General features: G+C 39.7%; 1 protein-coding gene across 3 annotated transcripts in view; it reads right to left on the minus strand.

Annotated features, from left to right (window-relative positions):
• The window catches only part of SEL1L2 (SEL1L2 adaptor subunit of SYVN1 ubiquitin ligase), a 53,438-nt gene extending 37,249 nt beyond the window's left edge, over window positions 1-16,189 (minus strand). For 2 of the 3 annotated variants that reach the window (XM_055543442.1, XM_055543440.1), the window contains exons 1-2: window positions 16,125-16,189; window positions 11,496-11,658 (exon numbers count right to left, since the gene is read on the minus strand). In XM_055543442.1, the coding sequence (XP_055399417.1) occupies window positions 11,496-11,658; window positions 16,125-16,174 (213 nt within the window). In that variant the 5' untranslated portion in view covers window positions 16,175-16,189. The remainder of the gene's footprint in view (window positions 1-11,495; window positions 11,659-16,124) is intronic. The other variant, XM_055543441.1, reaches the window with a different exon arrangement.
• Between the last annotated feature and the right edge of the window lie 3,660 nt (window positions 16,190-19,849).

Here is a 19,849-nt window from a genome sequence, read left to right on the forward strand (position 1 = left end):
CCTTTATGAGAACTCAAGAGACCAGTTAAGAAATCACTGTTACCCAGTCAAGCTCACAGCAAAGAACAGCCCACTGAAATAGGTCAGAAAAGCCATTTTATTTAATCTGCAATCACTCCTCCCCAAGCCAGCACAGCTTGGTGTGATCAGGAAAAAAAAGAGAAAAATGGGATAGGAATTCTGACTTTCAAGGAGTAGCTGATCAAAGATCTGACTTTCATCTCCTCTGATTTACAGCACTGGCAGAACTGGAATGCTGGAGATGCTAGGGACCTCTAAGCAATAAAGAGAGCTTAGAGACTTGTTGCAACTCTAGAGAACCTGCACTACCACGGAATGCAGTACTTAAGGGACATCAGCAAACCGAACATTATATTACATATAATAGCATTGTAATACATATTGTGGCAGTCACAGAGGAGTGAGGGAAAAGGGAGCAGACAGATTATTTTAAGGAAATTTGGCTGAAAACTTCCCAAACCTGAGACAGGAAATAGACATCCAAATTCAAATTCAAAGAACTCCAAGTAGGATGAACTCAGATAGCCCAATGCCAAGACATATCATTAATCAAACTATCAAAAGTCAAAGGCATGGAACACTGGGTACAGCAAGAGAAAAGAGACTTGCCACATACAAAGAAACTTCCATATGATTATGAGCAGATATATCAGCAGAAACACTACAAGGTAGAAGGGAGTGGGATGGAGCATTGAAAATGCTGAAAGAAAAAAGCTATCAACCAAGAACTCTATATCTGGTGAAACTAACTTAAAAAATGAAGAAAATATAAATTCCCTGATAAACAAAAACTGAGGGAATTCATCAACACTAGAGCTGCCTTATAAGAATTGCTAAAGGGTGTCCAAGTTGAAAGAATGTTAGCCATAACACAAAAGCATACAAAAATATAAAGCTCTCTGGTAATAATAAATACATAGACAAACAGAATCATATAATACTGTAATGGTAGTGGATAAGTCACTTTTAATTCTGGTAGAGAATTTAAAAGGTAAAAGCATAAAATATAACCATAACTAAAGAACTATGCTAATGGATACAAACTATAAAAAGATATGATTTGTGTCACTGATAACATATAATGTGAGGAGAGCAGAGTATATGTGATTGAAGTTAAGTCAATATCAATTTAAAATAGATTGGTGCAGTCGTAAAGAATCTGCCTGCCAATACAGGAGATGCAGGAGACATGGGTTCAATCCCTGGGTCAGGAAGATCCTCTGGAAGAGGCAATGACAACCCACTCCAGTATTTTTGCCAGGAAAATCCCATGGACAGAGGAGCCTGGTGGGCTACAGTCCATGGGGTCACAGAGAGTCAGACACAACTGAACAACTGAGCATGCATGTTGTAACTATAAAACATTTTATGTAATCCCAAGAGTAACTACACCCTGGAGCAGGGAATGGCAACCCACTCCAGTATTCTTGCCTTGTTTTGTCGCATGGACAAAGAAGCCTGGCAGGCTATGGTCCAGGGGGTCACAAAGAGCTGGACACGACTGAGCAACTAACACACACACAAAGAGTAACTACGAGGAAAATACCTATAGAAAATGCACCCCAAAATGAGGAGGGAATCAAAGTATGCCATTACAAAAAATAAATGAAAGACGAAAGAAGGCATCAAGAGAGGAAAAGAAGGACAAAATAACTACGAGACAAACAGAAAATAGTGAACAAAATGGCAGTAGTGAGCCTTTCCCTTTAAGAAGTTACTCTAAGTGTATATGGATTAAACTCACTCAATTAATAGACATAAAAGGCTGAATGGATAAGAAAATGAGACCCAACTTAATGCTGTCTACACAAGATTTATTTTAGATACAAAAACACACGTAGTCTGAAAGTGAAAGAATGGAAAAAGATACTCTATGTAAATTGTAAGCAAAAGAGAGGGATGATCACACTTAGACAAAATAGACTTCAAGTCAAAAACTGTCACAAGAGATAAAGGATATTGTGTAATGATAAAAGGATCAACTCACCAGGAAGATATAACCACTATAAATACCTATGCATCTAAGAGCAGAGCGCCCAAATACGTGAAGCAAACACTGACAGAGTTGAAAGAAGAAATAGACACTAATACAATAACAGTAGGAGATTTTAATCCCCCACTTTCAAAAATGGATAGAGCAACCAGACAGAGATTAATAAAATTTTCTTTGTTTGCAGATGACATAATCTTATATGTAGAAAACCCTAATGATTTACAAAAAAAACCGCTAAAACTAATACATTTAGAAAAAGTATAGGATGCAAAATCAACACACAAAAATAAATAGATTTTCTATACATTAATAATGAACATTCAGAAGAGGAAATTAACAGTCTCATTTACAATATCATCAAAAACAATAAACACTTTAGAATAAAATAACCAAGGAGATGAAAGGCTCGTACACTGAAAACTATAAAACATTGCTGAAAAAAATCTGAAAATACATAAATAAATGGAAAATATCCTATGTTTATGTATTAGAAGAAGTAATATTGCTACTTTATATCCAGAGGGATTGGATTTAGTGTAACCCCTGTTGAAATCTCAATGCCATTTTGCAGAAATAGAAACAACCATCCTAAAATTTATATAGAATCTCATATGTAAACTCACAAAATAGCTCATCTATCTTGAGGGAAAAAACTAAGCTAGAGGCCTCACACTTCCCGATTTCAAAATATATTACAAATTAGAGTGATTCAGACTCTGATGGTACTGGCATAAAGACAGACATACAGGCCAATGGAACAGTGTAAAGAGACCAGAAATAAATCCCCATATATATGGCCAAATGAGTTTCAACAAGGATGCCAAGGTATCGGATGCTTCTGAGAAAACTGCAATCTGTCTTTTCAATTCTGAACATTAATGTCTCTGTTCCAGTTACTGTGGCTGGTGTAACAGATCACTCAGAAACTTGGTGGCGTAATGACCATTTATTATGCCAAGGATTCAGTGGGTCAGGAATTCGGCCAAGGTAGAGTGGGGATGGCTTTTCTCTGATTCATGATATGGGGGCCTTAGTTGGAAGACTCAAAGGCTGGAGTTGCCATAGTCTGGATTCTGGTTCATTCACGCATTTGGCAGTTGATTCTAGCTGTTGGTTGAGATCTTAGCAGAGGCTAACAGCCAGAACAACAACATGGGACGTCTTCTATCACATGAGCTTCTCCAAGTATGGTAACTGTGCTCCAGGACTGAGCACCCTGAGAGAGCGAGAGCCAGGCAGAGCTATATCCTTTTTACGACTCAGCCTTCAAAGTGACGTAGCATTACTTCCAGCAAACTCTGGTTTGAAGTAGTTACAAGCCCATCTGAAAGCACTGAGTCTTAACCACTGGACTGCCAGGGAATTCTCAACCCTGGTATTTTCTGACAAGTTCTTTGCTATCAGATAGGATAAGATGTTTCAATATCATCTTGTACATTATTTGCCCCACACCTGGAATTTGACATTTTCCAAAGGAGTTGGGTTCTTTTCAGTGGGAGAGGACATCTGTTGTTTACTTTAAGAATAATTCCTTTGTAGGGGAAGAATGAATATCTAAATTTAACTTTTTATTTATTTGTTATCAAACTGAGATGTATATGTATTAAAAATTAAAATTCTAATACTTCTGAGGGCTTAAAATTTAAACAGCAATGCCCTGCTCTTTTCTTGGAAACTCCCTATTTTCCTCATAGAAAACTACTTTTAATTATTTTGGCTGTTTTCTGCCGATAATTACCATCATTAGGACTCCTGATAAATTGCTACTACTTGCTGCTAATTTATATATTTCATACATTTAGCTATAGATTTGTTACAGGATAGATAATAATTTAGGTCATCTACATGACTTTTTTTCCTTTTTGCTCCTCTTCTCAATAGAATCATAATATTATTTTTTGTCAGAATAATTGTAATAGTCTGTTTTGGTGTTCCTAATATTTTCAAGCTTATTCTCATTCGTAAGTTTATCATTCCTATCACCATTTTAGAGGTTCATTCCACACTCTTATGCATATCATTGATAATACACCTTTCTTTCCATCAGTTCAGTTCAGTCACTCAGTCGTGTCCGACTTCTTGTGACCCCATGGACTGCAGCAAATCAGGCCTCCCTGTCCATCACCACTCCCAGAGCTTGCTCAAACTCATGTCCATTGAGTTGGTGATGTCATCCAACCATCTCGTTCTCTGTCATCCCTTTCTCCTCCCGCCTTCAATCTTCCCCAGAATCAGTGTCTTTTCCAATGAGTCAGTTCTTCGCATCAGGTGGCCAAAGGATTGGAGTTTCAACTTTAGCATCAGTCCTTCCAATGAATATTCAGGACTGATTTCCTTTAGGATGGACTGGTTGGATCTCCTTGCAGTCCAAGGAACCCTCAAGAGTCTTCTCCAACACCACAGTTCAAAAGCATCAATTCTTCAGCACTCAGCTTTCTTTATAGTCCGACTCTCACATCTATACATGACTACTGGAAAAACCATTGCTTTGACTAGACAAACCTTTGTTGGCAAAGTAATGCTTCTGCTCTTTAATATGCTGTCTAGGTTGATCATAACTTTTCTTCCAAGGAGTAAATGCCTTTTAATTTCATGGCTGCAGTCACCATCTGCAGTGATTTTGGAGCCCAAAAAATAAAGTCTGACTCTGTTTCCCCATCTATTTGCCATGAAGTGATGGGACCAGATGCCATGATCTTCATTTTCTGAATGTTGAATTTTAAGCCAACTTTTTCACTCTCCTCTTTCACTTCCATTAAGAGCCTCTTTGGTTCTTCTTCACTTTCTGCCAAAAGGGTCGTGTCATCTGCATATCTGAGGTTATTGAGGATCCCGGCAATCTTGATTCCAGCTTGTGCTTTATCCAGCCCTGCATTTCGCATGACACACTCTGCATATAAGTTAAATAAGCAGAGTGACAATATACAGCCTTGACGTACTCCTTTCCCGATTTGGAACCAGTCTGTTGTTCCAGGTCCAGTTCTAACTGTTGCTTCTTGATCTGCATACAGATTTCTCAGGAGACAGGTCAGGTGGCCTGGTATTCCCACAAGAATTTTCCACAGTTTGTTGTTATCCACACAGTCTAAGGCTTTGGCATAGTCAATGAAGCAGAAATAGATGTTTTTCTAGAACTCTCTCGCTTTTTCGATGATCCAGCAGATGTTGGCAATTTGATATCTGGTTCCTCTGCCTTTTCTAAATCCAGCCTGAACATCTGGAATTTCATGGCTCACATACTATTGAAGCCTGGCTTGGAGAATTTTGAGCATTACTTTACTAGTGTGTGAGATGAGTGCAATTGTGCGGTAGTTTGAGCATTCTTTGGCATTGCCTTTCTTTGGGGTTGGAATGAAAACTGACTTTTTCCAGCCCTGTGGCCTCTGCTGAGTTTTCCAGATTTGCTGGCATATTGAGTGCAGCACTTTCACAGCATCCTCTTTTAGAATTCCTTTTAGGATTTCTTTTCATGCTTCATATTAAGAACAATTTGGTATTAGACACAGGAGGGCATGGCAACCCACTCCAGTGTTCTTGCCTGGAGAATCCCATGGACAGAAGAGCCTGGCAGGCTACAGTTCATAGTGTCTGAAAGAGTAGAACACTACTGAAGTGACTTAGCATGCACCCATGCACTCAGCTTAATAGCTGATGGAATATTTGAAGAGCACAAGGTCATAGGCAGTGTCCTGTGGTGGATTGCCAGAAAATCTTTCACCTTGGCATCAATCCATTAGTCTATACCCTTTATTTACTATTATCAAAGCCTACATTTCTACTTTTTCATCCAGTTTATGATAACATAATCCAAGACTTTGTTAGATGTCTCCCTAAAATCAAGATACAACAAGGTCTGATAATTTCATCAAAACAGAAAATGAATAATTTCTTAAACATTTTATTTTAGTTCCAAGGACAAAGAACTGTGTTACTTTTTAAACTAGGAAACTGACTGCAGAGAGTTCAATTCCTAAAAGCATAATAGCTCTAATATGTGGTTTATATTTTGTAATCTACTTAATTCATAAACTAAAAAAAAATTACGATATCATCAGTTTCTCTTTAGTCTCAAAGGTTCCATTTTTAGGAAAGTTGATCATAAAGGCTCTTATTACAAATGAAAGGCTGGAATCCTGGTACTCCTCTAACCTCTATAGTTATATTTAAAATGGTTAAATTGGCTCCTTGCAAAAATATCTTTAGCCAATGTTATTGGCTAAATAATTTATTTTTTCTTGCAGCTCTTAGCAATTTTTGACCCTGCTCAATTTAGAATCTTGTGTATGTAGAAACTTTGATAGAACACAAATATACTGACCTTTGTATAAGAAAGTGACGATACTGTTCTACTTAGCTGATCGTGTATTTTAAGATACTTTCACCAACACTGAATCATTTTGTGCAGAGCCTACCACGCTTTTTGGCCTGATCCTCTTGGAGAAAATTGTGAGGTCAGGAGGTTGTAGATTGTGTGGGAGTTAATTTCCATCCTATGATTGCGGGGGAGTGCTTTATCTGTATAAGGCTCAGACTATAAAGTAAGGAACTAAAACCATGACTTTTGCAGCCTCAAATAATCAACTCAAAGAGCAGGCTTCTCTTTTTAGCAGAAAAATAACAATGAGTGATTTTAAATTATTTCTCTGGAGGGCTCCACTCTTTTTTCACTCTTTAAAACATGGCAGGCACTCGTGGAAGACAAAAGATGTCATGGGCTATCATGTAGTAAATATGCCAATTATAGTCAGGGTTGTCCTATTGCTTTACAGTTGGGCATTGTCACCTAACAACTTTACAGTAATACGTTTTTGGTCTTCGGTCTTTTCTGAGATAAGGCTGAGGTGCAATGAGATGGATTATAGACTGATTCAATCTTAACCCAGAAAAAAAAAAAATGCTGTAAGTTGAAGAGAAGCTACACCATAGTGATGACATCAATGGTGGTTTTAAAAGGTCAAACTCTGCAAATTAGATTTGTCTATAAGACTCTGAACTCAACCACTGTGCTGTGTTATATTAGCTGGGATTTAAATTTAAAGAGTTAAGTGTAGAGGATATTTTAATCAATTTCAAAGTAAATTACTCAGGTTCCATATTAATAGATAAAAAATTAAATATTCTTCCTTTTACTTTTTATATAAGAAATTAAAAGAGAAAAAAGATCAAGCATTTAATTGCAATTATTTTACTAGTCTTGAAAGCATCTGTGGTCATTCTTTGTAGATTAAACTGCAAGCCGAACAAAAATGTGAATCAACCCTGATGAAAAACTCAGTTTCTTTTTGTACCCTTAACACAAAAAGATGATTTACATCAAAAAGAAATGCTCTACACAGGTAATCCTAGAATTATCAACATGATTACTTGATACTAAAATGATTTTTTTTCAGTTGTAGCACCGTGCTAATAATCATTACCATGATTCAATTAATTTTAAGGTGATACAATGTGAATGATCCATATCTTGATTCTTAAAGCAAATAAGGTTTAGGCTCTACCTTCTTGTTTGGCAAATTAACAAATTTTCCTATTAAAACAGTTCATCAATATTAAGAAAAGAGTGAGCCTTTCTAATTCTGAATTTCTGCTTCCTAAATGAGTATCAGAGAAATAAAAAATACATAACTACCTCTAGCTGGTATAGTGTAATATCTTATAAGATACTCTATTTTTATTTTTGCTTGCTCTTTCTTCAGTTTTCACCATTTTCATGAAGACTAATTCATGAATAGTTTTATTCAGAAGGTACAGTTTTCTTGAAAATCAGTTCAATGAACTCTGTTCACAATCTTAATTGCTTCTATTGCCCTTATTGGGATTTCTTTCAGTTTATTTGGATTTTTGTCAGATGAACCATTCAAGGTGCATGAAAAGAAATAATTATGCCTCTTTCCCTCCATCAGCTTCCCTTTTACACATAGCCTGAAGCTGCCTTTCTCCCCCTATGCCCTCAATGCCACTTTATAATCTGAATTCACATCTTTCTCGCTTTCTTTGTTAAACCAGGGCTCCACGAGCCCGCTGGTGCCTGGCTTCTCCCATCTATCCCCCTTCAGCATTTCCAGCTGCCCTTGACCTCTCCCCCAGAGACAGGTGTCTTCGCTCTCTCTCATTACCTCTGTCCCTCTCACTGTCCTTCACTGTCATTCTCAGTACACAGTTCAGCTTCCTCAGCCACATTTCTGTTGCTGCATCGTCCCCACAGTTCCCAGCAACGTTTCCTGTATCAACCTGGCACAAACAGCTCGAGAGGAAAGGTGGTCACCTGGCCAGTCCTGTTAGAGAACTGTGATCAATATGGCATGTGGCCAGCCTGGTCCCAGAAACCAGTCATCGAACAAAGCAACGTTTGTACCACAGAATATTTTTAACCGTGCTTTGTACAAGGAGATAAATCAACCGCACGAGGACTTGCTGTTGGAAATAGATTTTCCTGTACTGATGACTGGGATAAAAGTTAAAATTCCAGACTAGAACCCAGCATCCATTAGAATAGAATCCAGCTGTAGCACTGGACCAGGGTGTCCTCTAGGCTCCCTGCCCATCCAGATAACACTTTGGTTCAATATCATGGGGAGCTAAAGTGAGGAAGGGGAGTCCGAGAGAAGAATAAGGGTGTTTAGGTTGTCAGGGAGAGCACAGGAGGAGCTTGGGACAGAGACTTTTTCCAATCAGTATCGCAGCACTTCAACAAACAGTGTGGCTGAATTTTGCATATCAGGTTAATGCTGGCCTTTCAGGTGGAACATTTGTCCTCATCCACATTTTGTTTTCTTGCCTCCTTGTCTGTGGTCCATGCCACAGAACCATGCTACCTAGAGTATGTGGAGTAAAACTGATGGCAGCTCTCAGTCCATATGTTTAATGTACCAATTATGTTAATTTGGGATTTCTTTTCTGGGAGTAGTGTTTTGACCTTGCATCAAATATGTCATTCAAGTTCAGACAAATCCTTCATGTTGCCTATATCCAGTATTCTAGACTGAGTGTAAATGTTCCTTTATCCCTGAAGCCTTTTCTACCCGCCCCAGGCAAAGCCAGTCAGACACTTCTCTGTGCCTAAAGCACTTTATACCTTAACTCTAGTCCACCTAAACTGGGCTGCAATTATTTGTTTATATTTAACATTGGCCCATAAGGACTTTGACCTATTAATTTTTTCTTCCCATCAATAAGATTGTGTGTGGCACATAGTAAATGTCCAAGAAACAACTGTTGACTTAATTAATATACCCACTGACAAAGCATGTGTTCACTAGTTCATTACCTAGGGATGAGGTAATATTATTTGTAGTGGTGGACATGATGATAACATTTGGTCTGTTTTGGAACTTTATATTTTGGATTAACCAAATATGGGATATATTCACAGGGAAAGAGATATGTTCAGGTTGGCCAAAAAGTCTGTTCATAAGAGCTTACGGAAAAACCCAAATGAACTTTCTGGCCAACTCAATATGATATATTATTAAGTGAATCAAGAGCTGATGAGGAAATAGTAATGAAAGTATGTCTCATTTTTGTAAAAAACATTCTACAAAGTTATAGAAAAAATTGTAGAAGGATAATAGAGTAATAATAATATATATATATATATATATTTTTTTTTTTTCTGGTGAATGATTATAAAGTTCCAGGTATGGAATTAAGTGCCTTCACACACTATTTTAATCCTCACAACTTTGTTGATTCATCATCATGAATTAATTCACTATTCAGCTATATTTTTTTCTGTCAGGCACTGCACTGTATTTTTAGAGATACAGTAGTGAACCAAATAAACACAATACCCAGTGTTTTATCATTATCCTAATTCTACAGATGAAAATTAGGGAGGTTGCCCCACCCATCAGAGTTCCTCTGGTCAAACTTCTGGTTCAAATGAATGCACAGACTCACAAGAGGCTACACCTGTCAGTCTGCTCAGGTGGACGTAGCATAGGGACCAGAGTTTGCTGGAGGGCAGCATCAGCCTCTTTTTGGTAGGAGTCCTTGTATCTGGTCACACAGTCCTCCAGCAGCCCTCATCTTTAGAGCCTCAGATGACAGACCAGACTCAAGGAGATGAGATCTACACTGGGGGTGTGGCAGCCGCCCTGACACAAAAGCCTCATTCCCTGTGTTACAACTCCATAGGCATAGTCAGTCCATCCTGCCCAGGGTCCCTGTACGTATAGTTCGTGAGAGTTTCTCCCAAGGTCGTTTACCAAGCAGAGGTCATTTCAACGATAAGTAATACTACCTGGAAACACAGAGAACATTTTATTCCTATCATATCACCAGGGAAACAGAAGTAGAGGGTGAACCAAAGGTCAAATTCGCAGGCAGAAGGGGAAAGGGTTTTGTTAAGTAGAAAGTGGTAGAATGGATTTGAAGTTAAATCTGTCTGATTCCAAAGCTTAGCTTCTACATTTACTGGATGGAAAAAAAATGATCTCTGGGAAGAAAGCTTTTAGGTAATTTTTACTCTCTTCGTCAAACTTTCTGAATTCACAGGGTTTGTTTTTTTTTTTTTAATTGTAATCAGCATAAATTTATTTTGTAATCAGGAAGAAATGTTTTCATTAAGAAGACCAAGGACATGAAAACATACTTTTGCTACCACACTAAGTACAAGTAGCCAGAAATAAAACAGTGTATGCACTTGCTCTGTCATGATGATGCTGTAAAAAGAGAAAGAAGCCAAACAGAAATACAAAGTGGTCCTGACAAGTAGTGCAGTCAGGATGGTTGGCTTATGAGAGGCTTTTTTTTGTTTGTTTTCATTGTTTTCCAGATTTTCTATGAAATGCTTATGTTATTCTGGGAATAGAATGAAATGTTGGTTGGTTGCTTAGTCACTAAGTCATGTCCTACTTTGGTGACCCCATGGACTGTAGCCCACCAAGCTCCTCTGTCTCCAGGATTTCCCAGGCCAAGAATATTGGGGTGGGTTGCCACTTCCTTCTCCAGAGGCTCTTCCAGACCCAGGGATCAAACCTGTGTCTCCTGCACTGCAGGCAGATTCTTTACTGCTGAGCTACCAAGAAAGCCCCATAAAATGAAACACACATTAAAATAGAAAAGCAAATTTATATAGCTTTTAAAATATTTAAACCAGGTGAAAACCAGGCAAACATCATCCTAAAGAAATAGATTTAGTTCCATATTTCTTTGCATAGGTAAATACAGTATATTTTTTTATAAAATTTAACTATGTTAGGGGCTTGGAGTTCTTGCATTATTTTAAAACACACATGTGGGCGTGGAAGAGGGGAAAGGGCATTAGACAGCAGCTCTGTTCCATTCCTGAAAGTCACTCCGGAGCTAGAAGGACTTGCCCAGGCTCCTGCCTTGTGTCCTGATGGAACATTTAGGGCATTACAGTAACTTGCCTAGGCCTGGGCTTCTGCAACGGAGGCTCAACTCCTCTCACATGTTATTTGTCTATAGTTATTTCAGGAGGTAGCTATTTAAGATTTAATTTTCTCTCAAAACTCACGTTTTGGGCTTTATATGATCCTTCCTTAGCCAAGGACTCATATAATTGGATAGCTGCTGTGATGTTTTGCATGCCAAAATTTCCAAATAGCAAAGCATCAGCCATTTTCTCCATAGCTTTCAAGTTTCCCATATCAGCTGCTTTGGCAAAGAATATGTAGGCTCTGTTTCAAGAATATGAAGTTAGAAGTGTGAGTATCAAAAATGAAAATTTCTGCTCCTCCTTCATTCTGCTTCTAACAAGAAGGACCCAGTTGACATTGCTACTAACACTACAGTTTAACTATATCGTCCATTACATCTCTAGACCAGAAGACTTTTTTCAGCTCTAGTCAGTCTAAGACTATAATTTCAAATATATCTGACAAATAATGAAGCTGCTGAAAAGGAGAAATATTTAAGCTATATCATCCATGCTTCAAACTTGTAGACCAAGTGGAGTGAAAAACTGGGGCATTTGTCCTAAAATAGTAAATCTTCCCACAGTAAATCCCATTACTTATGAGTATTTGATTTATAAAATGAACTCTGAACAATATAATTAAAATCAGTTTTAAGAAATCAAAACTGCAATGTCACACCTAAGAAGTTACTATCATGAGAACAACTGTCCCTTCACATTCCAAAATAATTTTCTGAAGCAGAGCATGTTCTTTAGCACAACCAGACTCTGTGGAAAAACAATAACCAAACAAAACCGTAATGATTTTTAGGGCTCTAGAGTCTGACTGACTGGGTTAAAATCTACCATTAATTAGTTTGAGAGCTTCAGGCAAGTTACTTAACTTCTCTGTGCCTCTGTCATCTATAAAATTGGATAATAATAGCATCTACTTCATGGGGCTGCTGGGAAGATTCAATGAGATAATCCATGTGAAGTTCTTGGCACACTGCCTGATATAGAGTAAGCCCTCAATAAATTCAGCTATCATTATTATTAAGACTATTGCATAGAAAGTTTTATGGCATGGTAATTGTTCTCCTATAATTTGTGGGTAAATCACATAAAGTTAGTGATTACAAATATAGACACCAGAGGATTGTCTTTTTACGAGTCCAGGTCAGAAGTCACCCAGACCTGATCTGTGTAACAAGTAGTGATGGAGGGCCTTGCAAGGTCAAAACTTGTGTTGGAGACAGAGTGCTCTGAGGATTTATTTTTATTCTTAACACTTCCCCTTTGGTAGCAGTAAGATCACAAAGCATTAACCTCTGCCTGTGACCTTGACTCAAATATAGGAATAAACACACAAATCTACCATAGCTACCAATTCAGGAGGATTAGGAGATTCAGCTTTATGCTGAATCTGATGTTAAATAAGTTCCTCATGGTCAAAGGCTAGAGCTGAAAAGAATCGGACACGACTGAGAGACTTCACTTCACTTCACTTCACTTCACTCATGCTGATGTTAAAATAAGTTCCTCATGGTCAAAGGCTGGAGCCGAATAGAATAGGCCAGAAGGGCCAAGAAAGAGAGGTAAGCATTAGGGTCCTGGATGGTAAACAGAGAGTAGATCCCAGTGGAACCAAAAGAAGCCAGGAGATCTAGCAAAAAAAAAAATAGCTGTGGTCAAATCAAGTGGAAGTTCTGGGGGCCAGAAAGCAAATAATAAGACAGAAGGCTTCAAAGGTCAGTGAATGCACGGGTCTGGCACCACGGGACAGGCATGGCACCAAGTACAGATTCCCAGGAGCTCTTCTGTCACATGGCTTGTTGTTGCAACAACATGGTCTTCTGGGACTAGAAGCGCACCAACATGGACCAGAGCAGAGAAACCTGAGATGGGCTGCAGCGGCCAGGAGTACATGTAGTTGCTGGTCCTAAGAGGCAGCAAACATTTGAAAAACCAATCCCTCTAGGTGGCTTTGAGTCTGAGGGAGGAGGGGGTACCTCCCTCCCCTATCACGGCAGTCCAAGCTGATATATGGAATACCAGAAGCTGGACCCTGGGTAGAAGAAAAGTCATGGCAAATTAGGTGGGATTAAGATCTGGACTGCAATCCCCAAGAGGGAAAAAGTAGGAGAAACTGGGAAGGAGGGGTAGGTCCACAAAAGAAAATTCCGTTAGGTGTCTGGATTGTCTCTAGAGGATTTGGTGTTGGATGCTCAGGTGGGTCCTGGGGAAAGGGGAGGCTAAGTGCATCTCTAGGACACATCAGAAGCTTATCTCCAAACCTTCCTCACTGATGAATAAGTCTTAATGACAGTTAACCTTGGATATCATAGAGGCTTCTCGACTCTTTCAGACAAGTTTGTTTCCCTGACATATGCTTGTTTAACATTTGTACTTCTAAAACCACTAGCTTGTTCAACAATTTTCCTCGCATACACATGAAGAGACTGAACAAATGAATTAGACCAAGATGTGGGTGTGGATGAGGCCAAAGGACTAGTAGCCCCTGTGACTTATGCTGCCCTCAGTGAGGAGCGGTGAGGCAAGGAGTGGGCAGGGCAGAGGATGAAGAGAAGCAAAATGACTCCCCTTTGGTCTAGGGGTGTAGCCTTTTGTCTTCCCTGACCAGAATCTTAGAGATGGCTAAGTTGGCTGTAGAGCAGACAATCCTGAACACTGGAGTTTCACACATCTTGCCCACAAACTCCTGGGGTCTCTGGTTGTGAAGAGATTTGGTTTCGGTTCTCCACTGCTGCCAACCTAGGAGGGTCAGCAGACTCAGGTTTATGTACCCTCTTACGTATCTGTGCTGCTGCACACATAAGCTGTTCTTCTGGGATTCTTGGGCAAGGAGTGGAGCAGGATAGGTTGGGAAAGAGTAACCTGAGATTGAGTGACACCATGTAGGCATGAAGGTTCCTGCACTGCTGGACGGCCCTGCAATGAAGGGCTGGGTTTTCTCCCCATCCTTTCAGTCAAAAAAGGAAGGCACCTATCAAGGTTAAGCAGAACCTTCTAAGAGTGATGTTGTCCCATCAGGCTGAATCTAGGAGTCCCTTGGACTTAATGGGGCCCCTCATCTTGGGTTCACCTGCTAGGTTGAATCTCAGGGACAAGCCCTTCCCAGAATACCATTGTTCTCTCAGTGGTAGGAGAGAGAACCTCCAACAATCTAGGTTGGGCTCAGGCTGGGCTCAGGATTCCCTGTCCTTCTTACTCATCTATTCAGTGGCACCCAAATGAGCTGACTTCCCTCTAAGGCTGGATTGTATTTTTGGGGCTTGGTTTAACTCCATCCTCATCATGACAGTCCCCAGAGATACTTAGCATGAGGCTTGAGTTTTTGCTGAGGATGGTTTCTTTTGCTCTTATTAAGTGCTTCTAATTTAACTTTCCCTAGAGAGAGGACCAAATCCCTTACTTCCTTTTTCTTGTCACTTTGGAAAAATCAAAATCTTTCTGACCTTCTATTTCCTCCTCCATAATTTGGGGATAATAATTTATGTTTTACAATATCATTGTGAACAATGAAGAATATCCCACAACAAGTCACACGAAGAAGGAGCTTGAAAAATGGACGTTGTGATGTTGTGATAACCAGGTTCATACTTAATCCCCCCATCCTATCCTCTGCACTCTTATGCTCGTCTCAGAGCCTTTGAGCTTTAGGAAAGAATCCATGGACTCTGCAGCTGCCCTGCCTCAGGCTGGCTACCACAGCTCTGGGAAGCATCCCATAGGGCTGGTATGCCCAATCTGCGTGAAAACAAAAGAAACCGGATTGTTGAAGGTTCAGAGTTTATTCCTTCTACTAAGGTTCAAGACACACTTGACTTCTTCTCTTCCACACCTTCCACTTACCAGTTAAAGGACTAGAAATAATTAAATGACAAACTCTTATCTCCTTATTACTGTGTTTTGGACATGGTTCTAAGAGCTAGACTGCATTATCCAGGGCACAAAGTGGTTAAGTAACTTTCTCTGTCCCACAGCCAGGAAACGGTGGAGCCAGAGTTTGATTCCAAGGTTGTCACTAGAGACTTGATAGGACTTCAGGTCGTGCCCCTCTCCTGGGGACAGCGGGGGAAAGATAGTTCTGCCTCCCGTTTAGACAGAGCAGACAAGTGAAACAAGAAACAGTGGACATAGCGTGAGACCACGTGACCTCTGCTTGGTCACCTCCTAGCTGTGTATTTGTCATCACCTCCATTTACCATCCTTGCATCTCTATTCCCAAAGTTTTAAAGGGGGTAAAAATGGAACTCTTCTTAACTCATGATTCTCTTCTGGGGATAAAATGGTATCACATACATGAAAGTGTTCTGAAAACCATAAAGTGAGGCACAAACGCTGTTAGGCAGCATAAAGCATTCTAAAACAACAAGTACTCTAGTTCAAACAATACATATTTTTTTCAAATAGTACATATTTTGTTTCACTTGAGTCAATTAAAGCCAAAACAATATTTTTGCTTGAACGCTTAGATCAGTGCCTTTATTCTGTGTTTCACTTAATGTGTAGGGACTGCGGTTTCATAGATAAGGTCTTCCATGTGTTTAGGCTGATAATTTGTAGGATTCTTTAAACACCATTTGATCCTTTTAAAAACAAAAGTTTATAGGCAAATAAGCTTATTTGTTATACCAATAAGCTTTTAATGACAAATTAGATTTTGGATTGCTCTCTTTTCTCAACCTGGAAATTCAGCTTGGCTTGAGTGCTGGGTGGACTTACTCTGCTTTTTGTTTCTGGCTTTTAGACTGCTGGAGGATCTGGATGCCCATATTAAAAAGCTGGTCTCCTTCATCTGTGGAATTGTTCTTTGCTTGCTTTTTTACTGTATATGGACAAACACAGAAAAATAACATTATTTTGTGTTTTACATTTTAAAAATAATGTGCTGGCATATTATTTTGGGGTTCGCTCTCCTTATTTTTTAGCCTCTGCATTTCAAGATCACCCTACCTTTGGCTAGATGGTAGAAGCTGCCTATGAAAGTATTCTCTTCCTCTCTTTTGTGAAAGGGTCTTGGAGGATGGAGGAGAGAGATGGATGTTTCTGATGATAGGAGGGAGAGAGATGTTCCCAGTCAGAAAAAGGGGTGCAAAGTCCTGCAAGCAGAAGACAGGAAGCAAGGTCTCCGAGGGAAGGGGTGGCTTGGTGTACCCTGCCATCTGGATCTTAGATACCTGGCTTTTTTAGTGCTCAGATCTCTTGTCTGAACCAGAAGATATCATGGGCAGTGTGTACTCAGGATCGGAGGAGAGACACTCCCTTATCCCCCCCAGAGTCTTGCCTGACTGAGAACTTCTGGGGATGAGCGTCAGGAATGAGCGGGCAGGGTAGGTAGGCCAGAACACACCCAGGGCCTTGAAGAAGGTGCAAAGGAGGGGATCAGTAATTATATGCCTTGTGGGATGATACCTCAGAGTAAAATTTTATAGTATTTAAGGAAAACAAGAAACATAATTTTACCAGCTACAATAACAATACTTCTAAAACATTTATATAACAATTCACAATTTTCAAAGCATATCACCAGTTTACAGACGGGGAAAGCTGTTTAGAAGGAAAGTCTGCCTTAGAGTCCCCACCCCAATACACACACACACACACACACACACACACACACACTCTTCCATAGCATCACAGTGCCTCTTGAAGTCCATTATGACACTCACTGAAACCTCCGATTAGGTGAGCCACATGTGAAGCCATTTTAAAGGAGAGGCATTCTGGGATTTGATGCCTCATTAACAAGACCACAATTTTTTTTTAAGTGGTTCTTGTTTTTCTTCTTCCTGATAAGCTACCAGAACTACCCACTTTATTTTGTAAATTAAAAAAAAAATTACAATTTACAATCCAGTTTACAATTATTTTTGAATGCTTAAAGTTATCCAATCAATTTAGTAACACCAGACGCATTTAGTGTCTAATTCCTGCTTTGAGTTATAGGTTATCTATACTTAACGATTAAAGAGGAAAAATAATGGGAAAAACATATTAACCTGTGTTTGGAATGGCAATCGGTCCTATTAAGATGCTTTCAAAGTGGGAGAATAAATTTTGAAAGGTTGTCTCTACATCCATATACGTATGAGAAATGATTTACCACTATAGATTTCTATCCATAGTTTTTACCTTTATATGTAATTTTATTTTGGGCTTTCCAAATGTATTAAAATACAAGTTTTATGTACTATAAGAGGGCTTCATTACCAGTAAAGTTATCTTAACAACACTTTGTATGGGTTCAGTTCAGTTCAGTTCAGTTCAGTCACTCAGTCGTGTCCGACTCTTTGAGACCCCATGAATCGCAGCATGCCAGGCCTCCCTGTCCATCACCATCTCCCGGAGTTCACTCAAACTCATGTCCATCGAGTCAGTGATACCATCCAGCCATCTCATCTTCTGTCGTCCCCTTTTCCTCCTGCCCCCAATCCCTCCCAGCATCACAGTCTTTTCCAATGAGTCAACTCTTCACATGAGGTGGCCAAAGTACTGGAGTTTCAGCTTTAGCATCACTCCTTCCAAAGAACACCCAGGACTGATCTCCTTTAGAATGGACTGGTTGGATCTCCTTGCAGTCCAAGGGACTCTCAAGAGTCTTCTCCAACACCATGATTTCCAAATTTGGGTAAAGTACAGTCAGGAAATGATTTGAGGATTTAAGACAAACCTGAAGTTGTTGTAAAGGATTTTCATGACTCTGGGGTCCTCTGAACAGCCGTCTAGTGGATGCCTGTTGCTTTGTCCTGATAGGAGCTCTTCAGTGACTGAGAAGTGCTGGGGATGAGCCTCAGGGATAAAGGGTGAGTGGGTGTGCCAGAGCAGTATTTAAGGCAGCAGCAACTGTGGAACTTGCTCCAACTAGACGAATTTGTACTTCAGTGTTTGTCAGAGATACAATTTGTAGACAGTTCTAGACATTTTATTACTTTTTCAGTCTTATTATCAATATTTTCTATCTAATTTGGGGACTGTCATTGGCTGAATTGTAACCGCCAAAATTTGTATGTTGAAGTCTCATCCCCCAGTACCTCAGAATGTAACCTTATTTGGAGTTAAGGTCTTTAAAGAAGTGATTGAAGGAGGCTCTTTGAGTGGAGCCCTAATCCAATATGACTGGACGTCTGTTTAAGCAGAAGAAACACCAGCAGCATGCTGGCATAGAAAAGAGACAATGTAAGGACACAGTGAGAAGGTGACCCATTATAAGCTAAGGAAAGAAGCCTGAGAATGAACCCGTTAACACCTTGATTGTGGACTTCGAGCCTCCAGGACTGTGAGAAAATCCATTTCTGCTGCTTAAGCCACTTTGCCTATGGTATTTTGTTATGGTATCCCTGGCAAACTAATACTGATGCTAACTCTGTATCACATGGAAAACAAGCTGCCTCTTCTCCCCATAAGAATGGAGGCACCCAAACTCAGCTCAGATCAGTGACTACCCTCTAAAAGCAAGAAGGACTGAGATTTCCCATGGGCCTCCAAGGTTTCCAGATGCTGGGCCTCTGACTTTCCTAGGCAACTGGATGCCCAAGTAGCCCACCTCTGACAAGGCTGTGTTCTCATTACTGTACTCAAAGTACAGTGTAGTTGGTGGACCTTCCAAGTAACCATCAATCTCTAGACCCAGATCTCCTTTTTGAGATGATGGGAGCAACAGGAATCTACACCTCCTCCTGCTGACACTTCAACTGTAAAATTCTCTAATCAAGTCTATTTCTTAACTCCTGTCACTTGTCACTGTGGAATTCATGCAGAATCCTCTCATTCATAATGACTAGAAGCAAATCTTCAGAAGAAAAATGGCCCACTTGCTTGTTTCAGATATAAGAAGAAAGAGTAAAGTTGGAGACAACTTGTTCTCTGCCATTCATACATTTACTTGTTCATTTAACTGGTATGAATTGATTCTTACCATGTGTTAGACACAATGCTAAACACTGTATCTTAGCCTGGCAGAGACAAACATGTTTACCAAAAATTACAAGGCCATTTGGTAGGTTCTACATAAGAAGGCATTGTGGGAATACAGGAGCCTTCTTTGTTTGTGAGCCACAGAAAGCCAATCTGATTGACTTAAGCTAAAGGAACTTATTAGGAGGTTCACAGATTCAATGAGGTTGATCAGGAATCAACGCATCCTTGCAAACAGTGGCGAACACTCCCGCTGGGATGGACGAGGATCAAATCCTTTTAAGACCTTCCTCTCTCTGTTCCAGCTCCCTGATGAGTCTGATGGGTCTAGTAGGGAAGACAAGGCATCTCATTACATTCCTATAAGAATGTATCCATTGGAGAAAACCTAATTCCCCAAAAGGAAATTGGGATGGTGAGAAGGGTAAAATGGATGATGGGAAGCCCACAAACAGCAAATGACCACCCACTTCAGGTCCCTTACTCTGGCCTAGTGAAAGAAAGAAATCTTCACAGATGAAACAGCACTTTAG

Source organism: Bubalus kerabau, chromosome 13 (genome assembly GCF_029407905.1).
Source record: "Bubalus kerabau isolate K-KA32 ecotype Philippines breed swamp buffalo chromosome 13, PCC_UOA_SB_1v2, whole genome shotgun sequence".
Taxonomy (NCBI): Eukaryota; Metazoa; Chordata; class Mammalia; order Artiodactyla; family Bovidae; genus Bubalus; species Bubalus kerabau.